Source organism: Natator depressus, chromosome 1 (assembly GCF_965152275.1).
Source record: "Natator depressus isolate rNatDep1 chromosome 1, rNatDep2.hap1, whole genome shotgun sequence".
In the NCBI taxonomy this organism is placed as follows: domain Eukaryota; kingdom Metazoa; phylum Chordata; order Testudines; family Cheloniidae; genus Natator; species Natator depressus.
The window spans coordinates 285,257,629-285,283,834 of record NC_134234.1 but is presented as its reverse complement, the minus strand read 5'-3'; the positions used below and the strand labels follow the sequence as shown (position 1 = coordinate 285,283,834).

Sequence of the window (26,206 nt, the reverse complement as noted above, 5' to 3'; positions counted from 1 at the left end):
TGGAGAGTAAAATAATGCCAATGTATGCCCTCATCTGGAATATTATGCGCAGATCGGATCGGATAAGGATAAAGCAGAAATAGAGGGAGTTCAGGCATGGGTGCTGTGATTGATCCAAGGCATGGATAAACTCTGATATATAAAGATATTGAAAAGACTGGCAGTTTTACTAGAGAGATGTGCTAGGATTTTCAGAAGAGCCCCAGGAGTTAGGTGCCCAATTCTCATTGAATTTCAATGGGATTTCAGTGTCTAACTTTCCGGGGCTCCCTTGAAAATCCTAGCTCAGATGAATGAGAGGACCTGATAAATGTGTAGAAAACAATGAATGGTACAGGGAAGGTAGACTGGGAACTTCTGTTTACCCTGTCTCACACTGTGGGAACAAGGGGATATTAAGTGAAATCGAAAGGCAAATTCAAATCTTGTAAAGGGAACTATATTTTCACACAATGGAAAACTAGCCTGTGGAACTCACTGCGATCTTCATTGAGGCCAGAAACTGAGAAGGAGTCCAAAAACTAACCGACATTTATGGACACTAAGAATATCCAAGTTATAATAGTAATTATACATTAAAAGATGTAGCATTCATGCAGGGTTCATGCACTTGGCAACATTCAGGGCACACCCTGAGTGTTGTGTAGGAGCAGTGCACACACGGCTCCTCTCAAGGGCATGAACCTTGGAAACTCGCCCAGAGGACATGAACCGTGGGAAGCCTCCCAGGACTGGGCTCAAGGCCCGAGAGCAAGGAATGCGGTAGATAGAAATTGGAAATAAGAATATTAAACAAAGCCAGTGTATTCCTTTTATCTGTTGGAGTATGTAATGCGCAGGAGGAGGGAGAGAAATAAAGGAGAGGGTGGAAAGCTGACAGGCAGACCAGCCCGTTGGCAGACCAGCCTGCTTGCTTGCTTAAAGCCTTGTTCTGTCTTGTATTTGAACCGTAACAAAAAGAAATACCCTGAGGAATTTTGGAAGGGATATAAACCCTTAACATGCTGTAGGGCATAAGCTAACCTACACTATTGGGAAATAGGAGTAAACTTTCCCTGGGGCACCGTACACCATAACTAGGGTTTCTTGAACTTTGTTCTGAAGCATCTGGTACTGGTCACTGTTGATGACAGATTACTGGAGTAGGTTGATCGCTGTTCTGATCCAGTCTGGTAATTTGGCAATTCCTATATTTCTGTGTTCCTGTTATTAGAAGCAAGTATGACAGATTTTTGGAGTCCATCTAGATTTAAAATTGAGGGTGTTCATATATATATGTATATTTAAAATAGCCATTAAATTAACCCTATTCAATATGAATTCTCTAGCCAATTTACGCATTCAAAATAAAGGAAAACAAAATAAAAAAAATTAAAATCTTAGTAAACTAAGCAGCATCTATTATTCATCTTGTTAAACTGCCATCTTCACAATAAATCCTGAGTTGCTCTGTTTATATTACTGAATGCCGGAGGCAGGGTCAGAAAAGGTGGGTAAATATGCATTTATTTTGTGGATTTCTAATAGTGCACTACAGTGCTGCAGTTAATTCTATGTTACCAGCTGCCTCATCATTCAGTTTATTTTTACTTTTTCTACAAATGAAATATTCCTTTTATTACAGGTCAAAAATTCGGGCGTTAACGAGATATTCATGGTTAACAGCAGACTACATCTTTCTATATAGTTCAAGTGCATTGCTCACTTTGAGCCTTTTAAGGTATGGGTCCTCAACCTCATTACAGACTCACCCCACTGGTATGAAGAAATATAGGCCTATAATGTTTAACTATAGTTTGATGCGCTCTTGTGTTCTGTGTATGACAGAGCCATTGAGCTTCCTTATGCTACACAAAACAGTTCTGAGTTCTCTTGTGCATCTAGCTATCCCTTCCAATTAACAGGAGGATAGACTGAACCTGAGAGTTACTCCAGGCCTGAGCTCAACAGAACCTCCCAGTGTCTTGTTTGAGGGGCTCTAAAGAATAATTTTCCAGTCCTTGGTGGTGTTCCATGAATGCGTCAGCTTTATTTTGCTCTTGTGAAAGCATCTGTTATAGGGGTACAAATATGTGGTAATTGTTCCAACTTAAAAATAAACCATACAAATCCCTCCTCCTACTAACAGCAGGGTGTATCTCTGCAGACATTTTTCCACCAGATGTTCTTTTTAGGTATTTCTATATCTGAGGGTGAACACGATTTCCCAAATAGGGAGAGACAGGAATAAATTACTTTTGTGTCCCCTGCTTGTGAATGGACCAAACCACTTGCAGGCGATTCTGGAAACATACTTTCTTCTGGGGTCTTTTTGGAGCACAAACTGCTTGATTGATAATGATTTGTCAAGTTTCCAGAATATGTGAAAGATCTAAGGTCGGCTGTAGAGTAATATTTCCTGAAAGCTGGGTTGCAAAAGTGCTTACACTTTTTATTAAGATGGCCACCATCTAAGTCCTGCTTTACCCCAGACTTGTGACAGTCAGTCTGGAATTCCGTAGGGGGCCAGGAGTCCTGCATTCCTCTCCATGTGGGCAGAAACGTAGGATCACGGCTAAAGGCACAATGTCAACTTGAAAAATCACATTTCTGTCTGAAAAATTTGTATAAACTAACAAGTAGGATTACAAAAACCAAGAGATTAGGGTGTGTGTGTGGGGGGGGGGGAGAGTCTCCTCTACTTTTTTCTAGTTTGTTCAGTTTTTTGTCTTGATGGCACTTTGTGTATAGTCAGTTTCACAGTGTCCTGGTAAGGTCTGTTCAGGCTAAATTTGGACTGTGCTGCAAGCACCATGTATGGGGCAATGCAACACCACCACAACCTTAAAATGGTGCCCCTTTACTATCAGCAGTTTTCAGAGTAGCAGCCGTGTTAGTCTGTATCCGCAAAAAGAAAAGGAGTACTTGTGACACCTTAGAGACTAACAAATTTATTTGAGCATAAGCTTTCGTGAGCTACAGCTCACTTCATCAGATGCATTCAGTGGAAAATACAGTGGGGAGATTTATATACACAGAGAACATGAAACAATGGGTGCTACCATACACACTGTAACAAGAGTGATCAGGTAAGGTGAGCTATTACTAGCAGGAGGGGAGGGGAGGGGGGAAACGGGACCTTTCGAAACTATCAGCAGTTACTAGTCCCCCACCTCTCTCCCCAACAGAAGCTGGCCCAATAAAAGATATTCACTCAACCACCTTATTTCTCTCTAATAGCTTGGGCCCAGTAGCTTGCAGCAAAGCTTTAAATAGCTTGTGAGCATGGGGTGGTGCTGCACTTTTACAGAGCAGGCCCAACAGCGGGCTAGGCCTTGGCTGTGAGCTGTAGCGAACAGGATACTCGCCTGCCAGCCTGGTTTCATCCTCACACTACTACAACCCCTACTGTGGCTGCTACTTCTAAGAGCAATGAAAGCCAGACCCCCCCCCCCAAGGCCAGCAGCTTCCTCCCAAGGGAGGGCCTGGCACGCCAGGGGCAGAGAAGAGAGAAGGACCCTATGCAGCTTCCAGTGCACTTATTGGAAAACCCGGGAGGTGGGCGAGTAGGACGGGGAAGCGCTGCCACCATCTCACTACGCCCCCCCAAGGCGGGCAATACCACGGGGCGTGGGCAGTGACTGAGCCCTGTTTCCCCCCCCCCCCCGCGGAGGGGGAGTGGCTGGTGGGGCCTGCGCTGAAAGAGGCGGAAGGGCCTTGTCTGCTGGAGAAGAGGGAACGGGGCTCAGCGGCAGGACGCGCTGCCCCTCAGTGCGGGTTGGCTAGGCGCGCCCAGGAGGCGGCGGCGGCGGCGCTGCGGGGAGGAAACATGGCCCTGGCCCGCGGGAGGACGCGGCCCGTGAGCGAGCTGTGGGGGGTGCTGCTGCCGGCGAAGGGCTTGGAGACGGAGGTGGAGGAGGAGCAGGACGACCCGGACCCGGACCCCGACCCCGACCCGCTCTTCTTGGACGCCTCCGAGCTGTGCAGCAGCGGGCGGGTGCTCCGGGCTTCCCTGCCCGCGCGCCGAAAGGGTGAGGAGCGGCGCGCCGGGGCAGGGAGACCCTCCCCGCGAGCCCTCCTGCCTATGGGGGGCGGGACACGGCCCGCCTCGTCCCTTCACCCCCCACCTGCTCCCTCATAGGCTTGAGTGTCAGGCAGTGCCTCTGAGGGGGCTGGCAGGGAGGGTTTTGTTGTGTATTTCGGTGACACATTTACCCAACTTTCCGCTGTTCCTCAGTGCCTAGAGTAAACCAGCGCTGGGGCACTTTCCTTTCCCTCAGCCCAGTGTTTCCCCCCAGGAATTGAAAGAGAGTGTGTGTGTGTGTGTGTTCAAAAATATGGAGGGGGGTGGGTGAGGACTGATGAGGGGTGAGACCATTAGGGTGAAGGTGGGCTTTATGGCACCATAGTAAAAACTGAAAAATGTTTCATGACCATTTTATTAGATTTAACTCATGGTTTTTAAATCATCACACAAATGAAAGTTGGCTACACCTATAGCACCCACTATGATGTGCTATAGCTACATCCTTCTTGGTTTCTTGTAATTTTGCACAGCTCTGTTAATGAACTTCTCAAATGCAGTGCGTTCATTTTTGGTGGCTTCTCATGTGTCTGGTACTTCCAGTCCTTCGTGATAGGCTCATGATCAGACAGAAGGTGACTTCTTTCAGAACACAGAATTCTATTCAATGAGGAAAAAAGAACGCTCCGCTGTAGCTGTTGTGACTGGGAGTAGCAAGAGATGAATTCCTACTTTCATCCCAGGAAACAGCACAAAAGTTGGGTCAAACCACTCGTGATGATAAGAAGTTGAAGTCAAATCTTCGTTTATTTGTCATATGATATTCCACTCTGCATTCAAATTCTCTGTTCTGTCCTGATAACTTGGCAACCCCATTGCAGGTAGTGCGTCACACTGTCAGTGTTTTATGAGACAGGCATCTGTAAAAGCTGCATAGAGGTTGAGTAGAATCCAGAAGTTGCTGTTGTAGAGATGTAAGAATCAATCTGTGTACTTTACGTTTTAAGCTGGCTTAACAAACACTTCTTGTCGTCTTCATTTAAGTGCCCTAATTAGTCTTCTTCTGAACTGAAGTCTTTGCTTCTTCCAGTACTTTTTTAATGGATCTCTCCCTGATTGAGCCAAGCGTAGCTCCATTGCTGGACAGAGATCTACTACTGTTGTAGCAGATGCCTGGATGGCATTGTTTGATGACCCAAGTGATTTCACAGTAGACCTACAAAGGAGAATGGCTATTGTCTTCTCTGAACTTAGTAGCAAAAGTAGTCCACTAGCGTCACCACTTAAATCTGTCCCATCTCGGTAGATACTTTCCAAAGCCAATAACAGTGGTTACAGTAATTTTAAGACAACAGCCAAGGATCACTCATGAGAAAGCCAGCGGGTTTTCCCAAGTTGGACTAATTTGAACTTCAGTCCCAGTGTATCTTCTATATTTTCCAAGACATTCAATCCTTTGGGACTCTTGCTTGAAGAAAAAAAAAAAAGTATAATGAACACATTAAATTTATAGCTTTTTAAGTGCCTTTTGAAGATTCTGCAGCTCATACTAGTTCTAGTTGGAATAGATGGCCTCTGCAGTGTGTATAGGAGAGATTAGAATTACACTTTTCTCTGAGCAAAGCTGGTACTTCATTATGACATTCAGAGAAGTTTGCAGTTCCATCAAATGCATAAGCAGCCATCTCTTTGGAGTTCAATTTACAAGCATTTAACTCTTCTAAGATGTGGGTTGTCAGAGATGCAGCCAATGTGTCTTCTATAACCTGAACGTCTAGAAATTCATCTACGGGCCTACCACTGACATCAAGATAACGTACGCAGAGACTTAATACTTGGTCAGTGAAGTTCCGGAGTTCAGACGTGCTTTCTTTTCACATGAGTTCACCTCCCATCCTGAGAGGGTGTGGGAGAGAAGTTATCTTGCTCATTCCTCCAGCTACTCACGCTGGCCGCTCACTCTGGCCACTGTTGTTTGTCGTGCCACTGTTCACTACACCACTCCATTGCCGATGACCCTGAGACATCACCTGCTACTGCTGCCATCTGCAACTGTGACCTCGACGAGTTGGTCTCTTGAGGTTCCACCCAGCTCTCAGTGATTTCAGTTCTCAGTGGGAGAACCGCACAGTAAGTGCAGGCTGAGCTGTTTCCTCGACAGAAATGCTGTCCTGCAGCAGCTCTAAGCACTTAGAACTGATTATTAGTGATTTCAGCTCTAGTGACCACTTAACAAAACAAAAGACTCTCTATGGCGCCTAATAAGCTCTATCTTTAAATAGGGGAGAGGGGCAGGTCAAATAGTGCCTGTGACTCTTAGGCACAACCCACATCACCAAGCAAAACCCATGTCTCCTCCCCCAGGCTCTGCCATCCAAACCCCTTGCTTAGTGAGTTCAGTTTAGTTGAGGGTGACCAGTGCTGAATTTGTAATGAAAGAGGTGCTGGGGCTCAAGCAAGTGCTCATTCAGACCTTGCTTACAAATCATAATTTGAAATTATAACGTTGGCCAGCATTGCCAAAATGAATGCGCTGACAGTGTCAGAAAAAACAACAGTTGTGTGAAGAAGCTAGTCTTTGTTCAGGCTTTTCAAACCTAGTATACTTTTTCAGGTAGAAGTATTTTATCTTACACTGAATAGGCTTCTAAAGTGTGTATTAATGTTTCAGTTTCAATTTCAATTCAAATTTCCAACCAAAGACTAACTTAGCAACACTGCTTGTAACTAGTTAACCACTGGGGGAGGGGGAGAGTTGGGGAAATTCAGGGAGGGTATACATCCCCACTGGAGGGGGAGGGGTGTTGTAGGGAAATCTCTACCTCAGCCTGCCTGCCTCCCTCCCTCCCCCAAGGCTTCCCTGGCACTGGTTTCTCATGGCTCCTTTGCAGGGGCCTGCCCACGGTCCTGTGGCTTGTAAGGCTTTGCTTAGAGTACTGTATAGAAAACAGATGTTTTTAAAACTTGCATTAGCTAACTTTTGAAGCCCACTTAACACCTAATATAGACATTGTTTAATACCTTTAAAATCATATTAGCCCATCTGTAGTGGGGTGGTTACCCGCTCCTGCCCTGTGGGGCTTAAAAGCCAGCCCTGGGAGAGAGCTAGGGCTGAGGGCAAGAAAATCTAGGCTGATTGGGGAAATGGCTGCTGCTGGGCCTATAAAGGGGCTGCTAGGCTGAAGCTTAGCCAGTCTCTCTCTGCGTTCAGAGAGAGAAGGGCCTGGCTGCAGGGACCTGAGGGAGTACCTAGGTTGGAGCAGGGTTGAGGGGGAAAGGCCAGGGGAGCTCTGGCCTGGAAACCCCTAGGCTGCGAGGCCTAGATTAGGGCCTATTAGGTACTGGGGTTGCAAGGCGGCAGCCCATTGCTAGACAGAGGCAGCAGCTCCCACCCCCTCTTGCCGGTGATGAGTGGCTGATACACTGCAGTCTGCCCTGGGGAGTGGGACTAAGCAATGACTGGCAGTAGCCAAGACTGAGACGAGGTGGGGGTAGTGGGTGGGGGTTCCCCAGGGAGGGGAGACCCTCAGGGATTGTTGGGGTTTACTGGCAGGGGGCAGCACCCCAGTGGGAGGAGGCACCAGGTCCTGGGAGGGACCGGGCCCATTGGTAAGGCAGATCACCAGATGGCAGAGGGTGCTCCAGAGGCTGACACGCTAATTCCCGCAGACGAGCAGCAGGAGGCACCGCCGGGTGAGTCCGCTCCATTACATCATCACAGTTTTAAAGGTGGTAAACTGTGTCAATCATAGAATCGTAGGACTGGAAGGGACTTCGAGAGGTCATCTAGTCCAGTGATTCTCAACCTGGGTACGCAGAGGTCTTCCAGGGGGTACATCAACTCATCTAGCTATTTGTCTAGTTTTACAACAGGCTATGTAAAAAGCACTAATGAAGTCAGTACAAATTAAAATTTCTTACAGACAATGACTTGTTTATACTGTTCTATGTACCGTACACCTGCTCTTAAAAAATCCCACAACCTCCCTAGGCAATATATTTCAGTGCTTAACCACCCCAACAGGAAGTTTTTCTTAATGTCAAGCCTAAACCGTGCTTGCTGTGACTTAAGCCCATTGCTTCTTGTCCTATCCTCTGAGGTTAAGGAGAACAGTGTTTCTCCTTGTAACAACCTTTTATGTACTTGAAAACTGTTATCATGTCCCCTCTCAGTCTTCTCTTCTCCAACGCTAAACTAACCCAGTTTTTTCAATCTTCCTTCATAGTTCATGGTTTCTAGACCTTTAATAATTTTTGTTCTTTGGACTTTCTCCAATTTGTCCACATCTTTCCTGAAATGTGGCGCCCAGAACTGGGCACAATACTCCTGTTGGGGCCTAATCAGCGTGGAGTAGAGTGGAGAAGAATTACTTCTCATGTCTTATTTGCAACACTCTTATTAGTACATCCTATAATAATTTTAGATTTCTTTGCAACAGTGTTACACTGTTGACTCACATTTGGCTTGTGACCCATTCTGACCACCAGATCCCTTTCCACAGTACTCCTTCCTAGGCAGTCATTTCCCATTTTGTATGTGTGCAACTGATTGTTCCTTCCTAAGTGGAATACTTTGCATTTGTTCTTATTGAATTTCATCCAGTTTACTTCAGACCGTTTCTTCAGTTTATCCAGATCATTTTGAATTTTTATCCTATCCTCCAAAGCACTTGTAGCCCCTCCCAGCTTGGTATTGTCAGCATATTTTATAAGTTTGCTGTCTATTCCATTATCTAAATCATTGATGAAGATCTTGAACAGAATCGGACCCAGAACTGATCCCTGCAGGACCCTCACTCAGTATGCCCTTCCATCTTGATTGTGACCACGGATAAGTACTCTCTGGGAACAGTTTTCCAACCACTTATGCACCCACACTATAGTAGTTCCATTTAGGAGCTAGGCGCTAAGTGGTGTTTCATATGTCAATTAACTTGGTCTAAAAGCCCTACATTTTTTTTCCTAGGCCACATCTGTGCTACGGGTACTATAGCAGCAAAGCTGCTGCACCGTGGCTTTGTCAGCATAACCTTGAGTGTAGATGCAGCCTACAGCGAAAGAAGGGATCTTTTCATCACTGGAAGAACATCACCTCTCCAAGAAGCAATTCTTCTGTCAACCTAGTTTTGTCTACACTGAAGTTTATGTTGACATAGGTATGGCACTTGGGGTGTGGTTTTTTTCCCACACAACTGAGTTATTTAGCTATGTCAATGTAAATTTGAGAATCGGGCTTGCTCTACATTTAAAACTGATATTGGCATAGGTATGTCGGTTAAGAATGTGATATATTTTTAACACCATAGCTGTATTGGTGAATAAGCACTGGTGCAGATGCACTTATACTATCCTAAAACTGCATTAGCTGCTATAATTTATGTCGTCTCTCAGGGAATTGGTATAAGCTCTACTGGCGAAAGATAGAATCATAGAAATGAAGGGCTGGAAGGGACTTTGAAAGGCCATCAAGTCCAGTCCCCTTCACTGAGGCAGGACCAAATAAACCTAAACCATCCCTGACAGGTGTCTTTCCAACTATTCTTAAAAATCTCCAAGATGGATACCACAGCCTTCCTTGAACTTAACTACCGTCGTAATTGGAAAGTCTTCCCTAATATGTAACCTAAATTTCCCTTGCTGACGATTTAAGCCAGTTACTACTTCTCCTACCGTCAGTGGACATGGAGATCAATTGATCACCGTCCTCCTTATAACAGTCCGTAACATATTTGAAGACTGTTATCAGATCTCTCCTTAGTCGTCTTTTCTCAAGATTAAACATGCCCATTTTTTTAACCTTTCGTCATAGGTCAGATTTTCTAAATCTTTTTATTATTTTTGTTGCTCTCCTCTGGACTCTCTCCAGTTTGTCCACATCTTTCCTAGTGTGTGGTGTCCAGAATTGGACACACTATTCCAGCTGAGGCCTCACCAGTGCTTAAGAGAGCAAGACGATTAACTCCTGTCTCTTACATAATACGTTCCTGTTAATACACCCAAGAATATTAGCTTTTTTTGCAACTGGATTACATTGTTGATTTGTATTCATCTTGTGATCCACTACATCCCAGTTTCTTTTTAGCAATACTACCACCTAGCCAGTTGTTCTTCATTTTATGTTTTGCATTTGATTTTTCCTTTCTAAGTGAAGTACCTTGCGCTTGTCTTTATTGAATTTCATCTTGTTGATTTCAGACCAATTCTCCAGTTTCCAAGGTCATTTTGAATTCTAATCCTTTCCTCCAAAATGCTAGCAGTTCCTCTCAGCTTGGTGTCATCTGCAAACTTTGTAAGCATACTCTCCACTCCATTAGCCAGGTCATTAATGAAAATACTGAGTAGTACCAGACCCAAGACTGACCCCTGTGGGACCTCATGAGAGACACCCCCCCATGCCCCTGTTTTGACAGTGAACCATTAATAACTACTCTTTAAGTATAGTCATTTAACCAGTTGTCCACCCACCTTATAGTAACTTAATCTAAACTACGTTTCCCTGATTTGCTTATGAGAATGTCATGTGGTATTGGGTCAAAAGCCTTACTAAAAAACAAGATATAACATGTCTACTGCTTCCTCGCAACCATTAGGCCAGTAACCTTGTCAAATTAGGAAATGAGATTTGGTGTGGCATAATTTGTTCTTGACAAACCCATACTGGCTATTCCTTTTAACCCTATTATTCTCTGCCTGTATAAGTGTGTCTATACTAGGAGGGTTTGTCAGCATAATGTTTCTAGCTTTGATAAGGACTAAGTCAAGTTAGAAAAAACCTTTGCCATCTCTGTGGGGCTGAAGAGATAAGTAATTTGTGACTTGTTATGGCAATACTAAGTCATATTTGTTTATTGCCATTTGCTCATCCTGTGAGCTGTTTTGCAGTATGTGAAAATCTCTCACAAATTTTCTCATATCATTTATAAATACTCATTTATAACCAAATTGTGGGAAATGTTCCTAATTCCTTCACTTGGCTCATTATTTTATGAGTTATTAAATATTTATCACACTTAAGTGTAGAGTTCAATGGCATCCTGGCTCTTTTTTTTTTTTTTTTGTTCCCTATTGGCTAAAGAGACATAGGTGACCAAATAGACATAGATGGCCATTAGACTAGTCCTTGCCTGTTTCAACTTTTTAGCTATTTAAATTATTTTAAAGCAGGGAACTGAATGTCCTGTATGAGCTCCTGGTAGAATCTATGCTTTAAAACCATAGGCCCCAGTTCTACTCTTTTACATCAGTCCAGCTATATAGAAATTGGCCCACAGTGTGATAGGTCTTCAACTTTACCAGCACCCAGGAGCACAGACTTAAATGTTTTCCTGGCTCCTTATATTTTTCTTCCACATATATGGTTTTCATTGCCTGAAACCTCAGATTAGTGTATACATTAGAAGATTTATTAAGACATTAGACTGAAATAACTACCAAAGAACAACTACTTCTGTTGTACCCTGAAATTCTGCTGAGCTGCTAGCTAGTCAGTTTGGCCTGGTGTACGTTTAAAAGTTAGGTCAACATAGCTACTTTGGTCGGGGTCGGATAATTACATCCCTGACCAGTGTAGCTATGCTGATTTACCCCCAGTGCAAACACAGCTATGTCAATGAAAGAATGCTTCCGTCAGTGTAGCTACCATCCCTTGGGAAGGTGGTGAGCATACTCTAGCGGAAAAACCTTTGTGTTCCCTATACCTACTCTATGGGTTTATGCTGGCATAGCTATGGCAAAGTAGCTATGCCAGTATAGTCTCTATAGGATAGACCTACTCTCTAAGTGGGAATGTCTAATACCTGACCATTGGCTGAGTCTGCCAAGTTTGCTTCTTGATTTTTCTGAAGCAGATTATCCAAAGGTTTTGGATTTTCCCTGAGACTTTACAATAATTTAGTTTCTACTGTATTATATTTTTTAAGTTCTTACTGTTTCAATTGGAATAAAAAAATGTGTAGCTTACTGGCTATATGGAGCCTGCCTGATGTGTATTGCAAAGATAGTGTGTTCAAATCCAGTTATGATTGTAGTTTTATTACACACTTTGTTCTCACTTGATTAGTGTGATTATCAATTAATTCTTGTCACTTTTGTAACAAAAATAAAATGTGAAAATAGTAGAGTTAATCTGTATTCTCTTTCCCTGACCTCTTTCTACTTGTCTGTCTTTCCTTAGATTGTGAGATTCTCAGAGCTGGGACTGTCTCTGCTTTGAATGTTTGGAAAGTACTACCATAAACTAATAACAAAGCTTATATTAAAGTGTATACAGCTATAATATAGGCAAGGGGTTGCATGTCTTTTATTGCAATCAAAATGTCCAAGAACTCAATTATTTTGGACAAAATATTGTCATTTTTTTTTGAAATAATGCAGTTAAAATTAGTTTTAAGCGTATCACCAAAAACATAAAACTGTAATTGATTTAAATAGTGCAAAATCTATTAGTAAGCAGCTTTAACTGCTCATACAAATAATTCATACCACAAAAATTATTTGATGTATTGTTGACTTCAGCCACCTACAGGAACATAAGCATGATTTTTAAATTGATTATTTGATTATGTCTGAGGTGTCTCTCTTTTTTTTTAAACTTACTACTGTTAAAAGCAATATTACATCTGAAAATTTTTTAAATTTTTTTGGTTTGTTTGCTTTTACTTAGTGAATTTGTTATGCAAAATGCAATAAAGTTTTAAACAAATTGTACTTTTAAAATTTCAGTTATAATACAGGATGAAAGATCCCAAAAGACGTATGAAGTGGTTGGATGTTTTCCATTGGTTGGCCCTTGGTGGAAAGTTAATGTTAAAGTTAAATTGGTGGAATCAAAGTACTTTGTGCAAGGATATCCGTCATACTTCCTACGAACTGATATAGGGGAAAACCAAAACGCAGTTTTTTCACTCTTTTTTAAAGAGTGTTGTGTTCCTGACTATTTTATAGAGGAGTTTTTTAAGTGTTTTTCTGAGAGATCTTCCCTGAACTTCAGAAACCTTGAAGAAAAACTTAATCAGTTTCAAGAGTCAAAATTAAATCTTCAGAAAGGGAACAAATCTATTGAGACGAAAAATTTTGATATTTTTTATTATATTATGCAATCATGTAAGTATAACTTATATATTATTGGATTATAAAAATAACAGTTATGCTTTTAAGATTTTTATCCATGCTAATGTGCTGGTAGAGCATGTTTGTAAATCAGTATTGATCCTGCAAAGATTTTTTCCTGAGCACATAAAGGGGATTACTCCCATGCTTGTAGTTAAGCATATATGCAAGTCTTTGCATGACCTGGGTCTTATACCATATAGATGGAACAGAAATCAGTTGGAGGGGGAAAAAAGTAATAGTGGAACGCACTTAAATGAAGATCTGTTAAGAGTTAACTTCCATTTCACTCAAAAGTGCTGGCAGTTCTGCTTAACTTGACATTTGATTGAACTAAAGATTGGATGATGATTCAGGTTACCAGATTTTATATATATATATAATACTGTGAATGTTGTGTACATATCAGGGCAGGTAGACTTGACTACGAATGTGAAACTGACTATATACATAATTCTGTCAAATGCACAATTTAATCAAAGTGAAAAAATATTTTTTTAATCTATTTTAGTAATCTTACTCATATCAGTAGTATATAAAAGCTTTTTCAGACAGAAAACTAAAAAACCAGTTCTGTTTACGTTTTTTGGAATAAAGCCTAAGCTAAGTAATCAAATTGCCTTCTGCGAACACTTTTTGTGTATTAATAAATACTTTCTTGGTTTGTGGTGAATATATAGTTACAGGAAAGACTGTTTTGGTAGCTTTGAGTTTCCCATTGATAATGGAGTTCCTGCCAAGACTTCTACCACGTCATTTTTGCAATATTATGAAGGCGGTGAGCTGGCATAAAGTGACCAAACAGAGCAGCAAAAGTGATGAAAAAGAAAAAGTTTCCCCTGAAGATGAGACACTGCCAAAATTAGATGAGATGTTAAAAAATGAGCCATGGAAACTTGGATTCAGCGGGGTAAGTAACATGAATTAATTGCATTTTGATCATCATAGAATTCAGTAATATTTGCTCAAACTATAACCCTTGGTTATTTGGATGGAGGCTGATTCTGAATGTTTCTTTTTGAAGAGAGAATTTTTCTCTTTTCAACACCATCCTGGGCAGCTGCACTAAACAGAAACCTTCTGGATATGTCTGCAGTACTTGTAGCGGGGCTCGCACCAGTGCACTAAAAATACCTGTGTAGATGTTGCGGTTGTGGGGAAGAATCATAGAATATCAGGGTTGGAAGGGACCTCAGGAGGTCATCTAGTCCAACCCCCTGCTCAAAGCAGGACCAATCCCCAATTTTTGCCCCAGATCCCTAAATGGCCCCCTCAAGGATTGAACTCTCAACCGTGGGTTTAACAGGACAATGCTCAAACCACTGAGCTATCCCTCCCCCCATGTGAGCTTCAGAGCCTGAGCTTCAGGCTGAGTGCACAACACTGAAGCACTGTCCACGCTGCTTTAGTGCTCTAGTGCCAGCATAAGTCTGTGGATCCCAGGCTGTAATGCTTGCTTCCAGATGCAGTGTAGACATACCCACTGGGTCCAGGAATACCTTATCTATCCTTGTTAGTATTCTTCCTAATCACTGTGCAACTGTTTCTAAACTAATTTAAATATAAAGGAATTATTCAGTTTCTTGGTATACTGCATGGAAGAAATGGAAGTTGCTTTCCGGTTGGGTGAACATGGGGAGTTTCAAATAAAAGATACTGAGCTCCTCAAGATAATCTTGGTTTCGCACTGCAGTAAGGCACAGTGAGGCTGAGTAAAGGTGCTGTGACAACTATAGTTAAGAGTTTATTGTTAATGTAGATTTCCATGTACATATCTATATAATAAGACTCTGAAGCCTAAAATGTCTGAGTCAGTATGAAGAGATGGAAATAGCTACAAGTGTGGAAGAGAGCTCTTTTAGTTTAGAATAGTATTTGTTTAACCTTTTTTTTTCATTTGCAGACCCCTAAAATATTTCAAATGGAGGTACAGACCCCTTTGGAAATCTTATACATAGTTTGCAGACCCCCTAGGGGTCTGCAGCCCACAGGTTGAAAACCACTACTTTATGGTAATGACAACTTTTTGCGGACCCTATAGACATAGTTCGCAGACCCCCAGGGATCCCTTGATCACAGGTTGAAAACCATTGGTTTAGAATATCACCAGATTCAATCATCACTGGAATTCATGGTCTGTTAACTTAAACTGGATTGCATCAGCCATTTCTGGCTCTTATGAATTACGTGCCTTTATGAATTATACCTGTGTGATAGCATGGGCTTTCAGCTACTAGTATTGCATACTAACTTACTCTACTTTATATTCTGGCTTCTTAAGCATTCTCCATATAGTCACATTAGCTATTCTTCTTAAGTCAATATATTTTAGATGTGAGTCATTCCTCTGTAGTTTGAGTTTTGTAGCTTACTTCCCATTATAAGCAGAGCTGGCTGGGAAACCAGATTTCAGTTCTGCAAAAATTTGAGTTTTCAGAAAAACTTAATCTAGAATTGTCATAAATATGAAGGGAAGGGTAACAACCTTCCTGTAATACAGTACTATAAAATCCCTCCTAGCCAGAGGCACAAAATCCTTTTACCTGTAAAAGGTTAAGAAGCTCAGGTAACCTGGCTGGCACCTGACCAAAAGGACCAATAAGGGGACAAAATACTTTCAAATCTTGGGGGGAGGGAAAGGTTTTGGTCTGTCTGTTCTGTGTGCTTGCCGGACACAGATCAAGGAAGCAAGCAATTCAACTCCATTAGAATTAGTAAGTACTAGCAAGGGAATGCGTTAGCTTATTTTTTTGTTTTGGCTTGTGATTTTTTTTTTTCTCTGTGCTGAGAGGAACGTGTATTCCTGGTTTTCTTTTTGTAACTTTAAAGTTTGGCCCAGAGGGAAATCCTCTGTTTTTGAATCTGATTGCCCTGTAAGATTATCTTCCATTCTAATTTTATAGAAGTGCTTCTTTTACCTTTTTCTTTCTAATAAAGTTCTGTTTCTTTTAGAATCTGATTGGTGTGTTTTGTGTGGTGTGTTTTTTTTTTTTTTTTTTTTTTTTTAGTGTCCTAAAAAAACCAAAGGTTGGTCTGTGCTAATCTTGTTTGTTCTCAAGCCTCCCCAGGAAAGTGGGTGTGGGGGCTTGGGGGGATATTAGGGGGTAGTAAGAACTCCAAGTGGTCCTTTCCTTGAGTTTGTCTAAGTCACTTGGTGGTGGCAGCATTACCTAATCCAAGGTACAAGGGAGAATTTGTGCCTTGGGGAGTTTTTAACCTAAGCTGGTAGAAATAAGCTTAGCGGGTCTCTCATGCGGGTCCCCATGTTTGTACCCTAGAGTTCAGAGTGGGGAGGGAACCCCGACAAGAATCCTAACAAAAGTTAGAAAAAATTGGAAGTATTCATGGCACTGAAATCTTACAATATTTCTTTTTAAAAACACTAAAATGTGGTATATTTCATTTTGGAAACACTCTCTAGGATTCCCAGCTGCCTCCCTTGTGGTTTGCAGGGAGTCAGGGACCAGGGGTGGGCAAACTTTTTGGCCCAAGGGCCATATCGGGGTGAGAAACTGTATGGAGGGCCGGGTAGGGAAGGCTGTGCACATGTCCCCAAACAGCCTGGCCCCTGCCCCCTATCCGACCCCTCCCACTTCCTGCCCTCTGACTGCCCCTCTCAGAACCCCCCCCACCCCGAACCTCTGCCCTATCCAACAGTCCCCTGACTGCCCCCTGGGACTCCCTGCCCCTTATCCAACGCCCTGGCCCCCTTACCATGCTGCTCAGAGCAGCATGTCTGGCAGCCGTGCCGCCCAGCCAGAGCTAGACACACCACCGCTCTGCCCTGCAAGAGCATGCAGCCCCGCAGCCCAGAGCACTGCCCGTGTGGCAGCGTGGCTGTGGGGGAGGGGGAACAGCAGGGGAGTGGCTGGGGCTAGCCTCCCTGGCTGGGAGCTCAGGGGCTGGGCAGGACGTCCTGCGGGCTGTAGTTTGCCCACCTCTGTCAGGGACCCTGGATGCTGTTGACTGAAATTTATTATGATTCTTGTTAGTTTCACTGAATAGCGACCGTGAAACTGACCAGACTCTTGTTGTCATGTCAGTAGTTATCTTCTCCAGCACCAGATTCCTGGAAGTCAGGCAGCTTGGGTTACCCATTAGCCTGAAAGCCTTGGGGTTCTTGACTCTGAGGCAGTCCACATTGCAGGCTGACCCAGAGTGGCAGACCCTTGAAGCCCAGATCCCCAGCAGCCCACCAGACATGCTGCAGGACAGCTGGGGGTGTGGCCTGCTAGGAAACGATTCAGTTTCAAAATCTGGTTGGATGATAGGTTTCCATCAGAAATTTGTCAGAATCAAACTTTCTGTAAAACATTTTAATCAAGTCTGCAAGTTTAGACAAAGTTTTTTGCTGGAATTTTTCCAACCAGCTCTAATTTGTGTGGTTTTTTTTTTTTTTTTTTTTTTGATAGTCCAACTCAAAGAGTTAACAAAGTTAGCCTGTGTATTTGCATTTTTAGCACAGTGGGGGCTGTATCCTTATTTGGGCACTACCATGTTATAACTAGTTAAAATAATAAATACTATGTTGGTGTGTTTATGTAGTCCATTACATATGTTTCAGCAGCAAATAATTATAGATTTAAAAGGAGGGAATAAAAGCTTCCAGGTTCAGAAAAAATATGCATATTTTAATACCTGTGTGTGTGTGTGTATATATTTGGTGATTTAAAGAGACAAAATGTAATGCTGAATGACTAGTGTAAGGGCTGGTCTAAAAGAGAATGTTTCACCTGTTTGTTTAATGGTGTAGTTTTAAAACTGATCTAGCTAAACCAGTGCAAATGGATATGTGGGCACTTCAGTTTAAGACAGGCATATTTTGGTTCACTTTAAATTGATTAGGAATTGGTTTAAGTTTAAACTGAAGCAAGCTCCTCTTAAACCACAGTGAAAGTGTTCTCACAGAAGTTTGCAGTGGCTTAGGGTATGTCTAAGCTAGAAATGCTGCAGATACACCATGTTCGTGTAGACGCTTACTACAGCTATGGAAACAGTTCTTCTGTTGCTGTAGTAGATCTGCTTCTCTGAGAGGCAAAAGCTTTTGTTGACCTAGCAATGTCTACACTGGTGCTAAGGATGTTGGCCCTACCACGTTTTTGTCAGTAAAACTTTTGTCCATCGGGGTAGGGGGGGAAAAAACACACCCACGATGGACGTAAGTTTCACTGACAAAAGTGCCAGTATGGACAGCGCTACGTTGGCGGGAGACGGCCTCCCACTGACATAGCTACTGCCGCTTGTTGAGGGTGGCTTAATTATGCTGACAGGAGAGCGCGTGCGCGCGCGCTCGCTCGCGCTCTCTCTCTCTCTCCCATTGGCATAGAGCAGCTACATGGGAAACCGTACAGCTTTGCCGCTGTAAGGTCTGTAGTGTAGACATCGTCTTAGTTTGGCTTAACCATGTTGCACAAGGTATGAAAATTTTCATAACCTTGAGTGATATAGCTGAGCCAACCTAACTTTATACTGTAGACCAGGTCATAGTTAAATGTATTTAACTATGCAACTATTCTGTCTACACAAAGCCTAAGAAAGTTAATGTGATAATGATGAATGACTTATACATAAATTGGGAATCAGCAGGATACTTAAACTGTGCATTTCCAGACTTCTTGAAGGCTAAGATTTCTTTAAAGATGTAGACTTTTTCTTAAACGAACTCTTGTGAAACAGTTTCAACTTTTTAATACTTAACTGTTTTTTTTTTTTAATGTGAATTTGGTATCGAGAGATCAATACAGTATTGGCTTGGTATTCAGTTGACATAACATTGTGGTATTGTAAATTTACTTTTAAATAGCAATAGGCCAGCACTAAACTACAAGAAATAAAATAATTCTGAAAGGGACTGTGGTAATGAGAAAAAGGATTTTTTAAAATTATTTTTTTTACAGTCTTTACCATTGTTTTTCATCTGTTAGTAGCTTTTTCTCAGTCTCCTCTCTTTTGACTGCAGCTCCACTAAATCTGTTTAATTGCATGTCATTGAACAGACTCTGCAGAGCTGGTGTGTACATGTCAGGAATCAATGGAGCAGTCACCTTGACATTTTACTATGGAGATATGATCTTAATTTTCTTTTTAAATTTAATTTACTACTGTTCCCTTTTTAAAATTTTTCCAGGTAACTTTATAATATGCTTTTAGAACACTTTTATATGTAAAATAATTTGAGAGGTCAATGCTTACTTTTTTGTGGGGGTGTGTTTACAAAGATCTCAAAACGGAAACAATTTGATTCTCGATCACTGTTTTACCATTGTCTAGTCTGTAATTTCAAAATGGCTGTTTTGTGAACTCTTTCTTACAGGCTATTGGTCCTTAAAGTAAAGTCAGCTTTTGCAATGAGGATATGAATTATTAGGATGTCCAGTCCCATTTGAGTGCAAATAAAATAATCCCAATGTTTATAAGTAATCCAGTTTTCCGAAATCTTTGTTTCTTCTATAAGAAGAAAGGGAAAAATATTAAAGCAATAGATGTAAGCCCACCGAAAGGATGGAAAATGGCAAAGTAGGATGAAATGGTTTTAATTCACAATCAATATATTGCAGCAAATGAGATCTTATTTGCATGTGTGCTATAATGTGTACGCATGCACTCAAATATTATCACATGTATTGTATTATTCTGTAGCAGTTTGCTCTTTTATTCGGCATGGTGATAGTTTGGGTAGAATACAGATTTGATACAAACCTCTTTTCTAGTACTCAATTTCTGTTAGTATTTTTTTTGTACAATGGTTCAGTTTTCTACAACAAAATGACAGATGGGATTGATCAAGCCCCCTCTTGCTTTGAAATTCCTTGCTTTGTTTGGTTTGAGAAGGTAGTATAGCTAGAACTTGTTAAAATTTATGTATTGTCAATACTTCATATCTTCTGAATTATAAATTTGTATTTATTGACAAAAGCATTAGTTCTGCAGTTACATACCAATATCTTGTGAAATAATTTAAACTTTTTTCCCTTTTTGGTGGGAAGATAACCTACAGAGAACTGAACCTTTCCAATTGTGAGGCAACTTGGGCAGCCTTCTGTCAGTGTGATCATCTCCTTGGGAAGATTCCTGAATTGCAGAAGAATGCATTAATAATATACAATAAGCTCAAGCAAAGATGTAGAGAAATGGGGCATACCTATGAAGAACAAGACATTTTGACCTCTTTGGTTTCTAAAGAGATGTCCATTGAACATGCCTGGCAATCCTTGAAATTTATGAAAGATGAGAAGATAGTGACCTGTGAGAAGAAACTGGTATTTCTTTCTCATCTTTACAAATCTGAAAAAGACATTGCACTTTCTGTAAATCATCTAATGACCAATGACCCATGGCAGTTACATGTTGATGTGAGAGAAGTACTTAATGTTAAAGATACCACCAAATCAAAAGCAAATGGAGATATTAAAATAAATAATACTCAGCCTCCTGAAACAGAGCAAGTGGAAGGCAGTAATGCCCCAGATATACAAAACAATAGTGACAGTGATTTTCTTTATAATGAACAGGTATCAGACATAGAAACTACAAGTGAAGCAGAAGTGGACCCAGATCAAATGAAAGCTGTGGAAATGATTTGTTCTAATCCAGTGACAATCATAAGTGGAAAAGGGGGTTGTGGGAAGACTACTGTAGTTAGCTGCCTTTTTCAGTATTTAAAGCAGGTGGAAAAAGAAGTGGCAAGTGCTTGTAATGATTTTGAAAAGGACCTGGATGCATCTGCTGAATGGTATACCTTTAATCATTTTTGTCAGGAAAACATTTGCACAAAAAACCTTTTGAATGTTTTACTTACTGCACCTACAGGAAGAGCAGCTAGCCTGCTGAATGAGAAAACTGAGCTTCCTGCTTACACTCTCCATCAGGTATATAATATTTGTGCATTCTCTCTCCACAAATCTTTTAGTATAGTCCTTCTTATTTTGTACAATAATCAGATTGCTAACTGAACCTCTTATAAATCTTTTAACTGTTCATAATGGTGTTTAATAAGCACAGCTTGTCCACATTTAGGAATCAACCTTGTTTTTCAAAAGTTTACAAGTCTGACTTTTTACATCATGTCAGCTGCAATTTTTGGCCGCCTTTTGTTTTAAATGTGTGTTACAGTACCTTCTAGAGGCATAAAAATGATGAGGGGCTTTCAAATGGCTTTTGTCACCAATTCCATATATCCTGAAAAGTCCATAGTATTTAAAATTAAGGGCAAAATTCTGTCTTGACATCTGTGTGGCAGATCTCTCTCCAGTGCCCGAAATACACCAAAATCCCATGGATATTAAGAGAGATGGATTCCCCATGTGTAATATTTTCCTATTTATTGCAGGTTTTTAAATTAAAAAAAAATTGGGCTTGACAAAGATCAGGCACAATACAAACTTTGCCTCCAGCAAATACACTGTTAGTCTACCAATCACCTTTCTTATCAAGAAAATAGATGCTCTTTGCCCAAAAGGATAGCAGACTCAGTTATATCAGACCAGTGCAATAAGTGAATTACATAGTTGAGGATCTTCCACTAGTCTCCAACTTTCAAATCTAGAAATTATCAAGGAAAGCCAGCTGACCTCCTTTTGTTTTAGGGCTCTATATTTGAGGATGTTCTTGTGTATATATATGCCTCTGTATAAACAGTTTTAGTTGATTCTTCTCTGCTAAAAATGTGCTCTGGAGGTGTGTACGTGATTACTGGAGAGTAGGATTGAACCTTTTGAGCCTGTAATGTTTCAGTTTCATCATGTAAACTGAGATGATGGCTGTAGTACATACAGCATGGAAGATCCCACATTTTACTTGTTATAAGGAAGTTATTTAAATTTGATAACTTCAGTTTCTTGAATGGAAGTTAAATTATTTATTTTGATTGGTTTCTAGGTCATCTACAGTTTTTATTCATGGAGGTTAAAAGACGGACAAATGCCGTGGAAGTTTTCTACTGTGACAGTTCTGGTTGTGGATGAAGGGAGCTTAGTACCTGTACAAACGCTTAGTTCAGTTTTAAAATTGCTGTGTGACCACGCTCAACTTGCCAAGCTTATTATACTTGGTAAGTGAAGAGCAATAGTGTAAATTTAGTATAATTTGAAAATATTTCCTGAGTTACGCAATATGTGAGAGAACTTGCTGTGTGTTATGTGTTTTATAAAGCGTAGTAGTTCCAAAATAATTAGTGGAAAGAAATCCAGTAGGGGTATGATATGATCACAGGTAAACTGATGAGGCTGTAATCTCTAAGGCCACCTGAAAGGCATGTTCTATTTCATAGATTTTGCTACTCTTGCCATAAAATCATAGATGAGATGGAAAATAATTACATCCTCCAGCCTACCACCCTGCCAGTGCAGGATTATTCTCTATTGTCTATCTCCTAGTGTTTTGTCTGGTTCTAAAAGTATTCGATAATGAGGCTTTCACCACTTACTTCCCTTTAGATTTTTCAACAACCAAAATAACACATCTTGTTGTTAGTAAGTTTTTTCCCTCAGTTCTTAACACCGCTTGAAAGAGAATGTTGACAGCATATGAACTAGACAGAAGAAAAGTAAAATATTTTACTTTTCAAGGTAGTTCAGCCAGTCAGATCCGGAACTAACTTGTTTTTAATCTAACAAATAGAACAAAGTAGCATGAAAAGAAATTAGGATTTTGTACTCCTGTGCCCACTTTTGGAGATCACATTTTTGTCCCACCAAAACAAATGCCATGATTTAAATGTATAAATTCCCATAGACAAGTCTGATTTAGTGTTGACATTCACCATACAGAAGAGACTTAACAGGATGGCATGTCATCAAGTACTAGTGGCTTTTTGAATTGGGAATATAGAACATGCTCCGAACAATGATTTTAATGTATTATATACTGAAGGGAATACAATTAGAACTATGCAACAACCTGATTCAAAGAAATTCCATTTTGGGATTCTTGGAGAGAAGCATAATTTCGCATAATTTGTATTGAGCAGGCATGTGATAACTCTGTCTTGTATTATAATGGAGGTCAAGTGCATATTTCTTTTCACTACTGTATTTTTGGAATATTTCCCACAGATACTATGTTCACTGTTTACCACTGATCACAAATGCTATTAATATCTCTCCTCTTTAGGTGATATTAGACAGTTACCCAGCATTGACCCTGGCAACATGCTCGCTGATATTTTTGAGGGTCTAAAATCTAGAGGCTGGTCTGTGGAACTGAGAACTAATCACAGAGCTGAGTCTCAGCTAATTGTAGACAATGCCACAAGGTAGGAATTTTTTGGTATATGCTAGAGGAATTTTTTTATAGAAGTCCTTTTTATTTAGTCTGCAAAATGGTAGTGGCACTGAGACATACAATAGAATTATGTGACTCAGTGTTTCTGTTGCAGATCTCTTATATTCGCAAACCTATAACTCTGGAAAAGAAATTACAGCTGAAATATGCACACCGAGGAGCAATTTGAACAAAAACATTGAGTAAAGTATGCAAAGTTTTTTGAATGATAAAAGATGTATATTAAATAAAAAGAACCCACCAAAACTGGAGACTTTCTTGTTCACTCTTTATAAATATAACATTTGGTCACACTGATGTCAGTGAGACTATTCATGTGAGTTAGTGTTTGCAGGCCCTGATCCTGTGAACACTTAGGCACATGAGTAGTCACAGTGCCATAGGCCTTGATTCTGCAAACTGCTCTGTGCAGGGGGACCCCTCTATCCTCATGAGCAGCTTGCAGAGTGAAGGTTTTGTTTGCAACTAGTTTTGAAGTGCTGTATAAAATTTGATAAACATGGTCAGAACACTTGTCTTTATTCTGACCTTTCATTTGCAATTACACCTTTATCATGAATTTGTGGTAAACTACCATTTATAAACAGGGTGGATAAAATTAATGACTTAAAAAGAAAAAACTTTCAAATTTAATTGAAAGACATTTGTCATCTTAAAATAAACCTGTTTACAAATGCAATTTGCAGTGGTGACAACCTATGATCAGGCCTAAATTTATTATCTATTAAAATAATTTAATTAAAAACAATATGTTGTAGCACTCAACCCTCCTCAAATGTTAATGAGTTACAGGTTGCTTGCTCTTTTAACTATATACAGAATTGGGGCGGGGAAACATCTTTAACTTTCAATTCATGCTTTATTAATATGCCACAGGGTATTGCAATAAGTATCTGTTATTTCTAGTCTTTACAAATGGAGTGAATAAGATTGCCAACCCTCCTGGTTTTGCCGTGAGTCTCCCGGAATCGGGCTCTATCTCCTGGAGTCTACTGCAGCCAAACTGGGAGATTTTAGGCTGCTAAAAGTCTGGTGACGCAGCGGGGGGCCCAGGGCTAAGGCTGCCTGCCTGCCCTGGCCCTGCGCTGCTCCCGGAAGGGGCCACCATGTCCCTGTGGCCCCTGAAGGGGGGCAGGGGTCTCCACGTGCTGCCCGCGCCCCAAGTGCTGACTCCACAGCTTTCATTGGCCAGGAACTGTGGGCAATGGGAGCTGCGGGGGCAGCCGCACAGGGGCCGCAGAGGCATGTTGCCTTCTTCTGGGAGCGGCGTGCGGATGGGATAGTGCGTGGAGCCTCCTGGCCCCGCTTACCTCTGGCAGCTCCCAGTTGATGGTGCAGTGGAGCTAAGGCAGTCTCCGCTCCCACAACTCCCATTGGCTGTAGTTCCTGGCCAATGGGATCTGTGGAATTGGCACTCAGGGCATGGGCGGTGCGCAGGACAGTGACATGCCAGCCACTTCCGGGAGCAGCGCGGGACCAGGGCAACCAGGAGCTGCCCGCATCCCAACCCTTTGCTCCAGCCCTGAGTCCCCTCCTGCACCCAAACTTCCTCCCAGAGATCGCACCCCTCACTCCCTTCAGCACCCCAATCACCTGACCCAGCCCTGAGCTCCCTTCTGGACCCTGCACCCCGCACCCCAAACCTCTGCCCCAGGCTCAGCTGAGCCCCCTCCCACATTCCAAACCCCTCGGCTCCAGCACAGAGCCCACATCCCCTACCACACTCCAAACCTCTGCCCCAGCTGGGTGGGAGAGAGCGAGCGATAGAGGGAGATGGGATGGAGTGAGAAGGGGGTGAGGCAAAGGGCAGGGGCAGGGCAAGAGCATTTGGGTTTGTGTGATCAGATGGTAACCCTAGGAGCGAATGCTGGTAATTACGTTTTTCCAAATATCAGTACTTTCAGTTTTTGTTGTGAAGAAAAGCTTTTCCTTTACTACTTTTTGGTTTCAATTAGCTAGCAGGTGCAAAGACAATATTTTCTTTATTTGGTCTAGCTAATTCAAAGTTGAAAAACTGACTGGGAATAAAAAAAACAATGGAAGAGGAAACCAACCTTGTCTTTTCTAATCTATGAATAAAAAACATGTGAGAATGAGCTCTACTAATTCTACAAATGTGAAGTTGAGAGGGCTAGATTTTGAAAGGTATTTAGGCACTTTAACATGCAGATAGGTGACTAGAGAGATTTTCAAAAGCACCTGAAGTTAGGCTCCCAGTGGGATTTTCAGAAGTGTCTATCTGCATCTTTAGGGACCTAAATATCTTTAAGCAGGGGTCACGTTTTGTATCTTGTGTGGGCTAAGCTTATTGCACTCATCAGGGGCTTTTTGCATCCCTCCATTGTAGCCCACAAGCTGTTTGTGTGCCACTTTCGCACTCCCCTCTTTCAGGAAATCCTTGCAACTTCTCCACCATAGCTGGGGCTCTGTGGCCCTTTCCCCCTATGCCTGGGGCTCTGTCTCTCCCTGTCACATGCCAGGATCCTCCAATTTCCTCCTCTCGCTACAAGGGTCTTTGTGCCTCATTCCCTCCTCCTTCACATACCAGGGTCTCCCTTTCTTCCCCCCCATGCTAGGGGCTGTGTGCGTGCCCCCACCATTCTCCTCGTCCTCTATTGCCTGAATTCAGGTGTCAACATGTTAAATTCTGTTGGGAGAATGTGCAGAGAGAAGTTGAGTATTGTTATGCCGGAAAGCTTTAATGGTGCCATCAACCAGTTCTTTGAGTTATAGACAGTTGCAGAGGTGCTTGAAGCAGGGGCTATGCTCACCAGATGGCAGGAGCTCCATGTGTCCTCTTATTTTTTCCCCTTT

The 26,206-nt window shown here is 41.7% G+C and overlaps 1 protein-coding gene across 1 annotated transcript in view; it reads left to right on the top strand.

Annotated features, from left to right (window-relative positions):
- The first annotated feature begins 3,710 nt into the window (after nucleotides 1-3,710).
- Nucleotides 3,711-26,206, top strand: part of HELB (DNA helicase B) — a 34,518-nt gene continuing 12,022 nt past the window's right edge. The window contains exons 1-6 of the mRNA XM_074942094.1: nucleotides 3,711-4,010; nucleotides 12,725-13,105; nucleotides 13,792-14,021; nucleotides 20,098-20,979; nucleotides 21,989-22,160; nucleotides 23,222-23,363. Coding sequence (XP_074798195.1) covers nucleotides 3,809-4,010; nucleotides 12,725-13,105; nucleotides 13,792-14,021; nucleotides 20,098-20,979; nucleotides 21,989-22,160; nucleotides 23,222-23,363 — 2,009 coding nt within the window. The 5' untranslated portion in view covers nucleotides 3,711-3,808. The remainder of the gene's footprint in view (nucleotides 4,011-12,724; nucleotides 13,106-13,791; nucleotides 14,022-20,097; nucleotides 20,980-21,988; nucleotides 22,161-23,221; nucleotides 23,364-26,206) is intronic.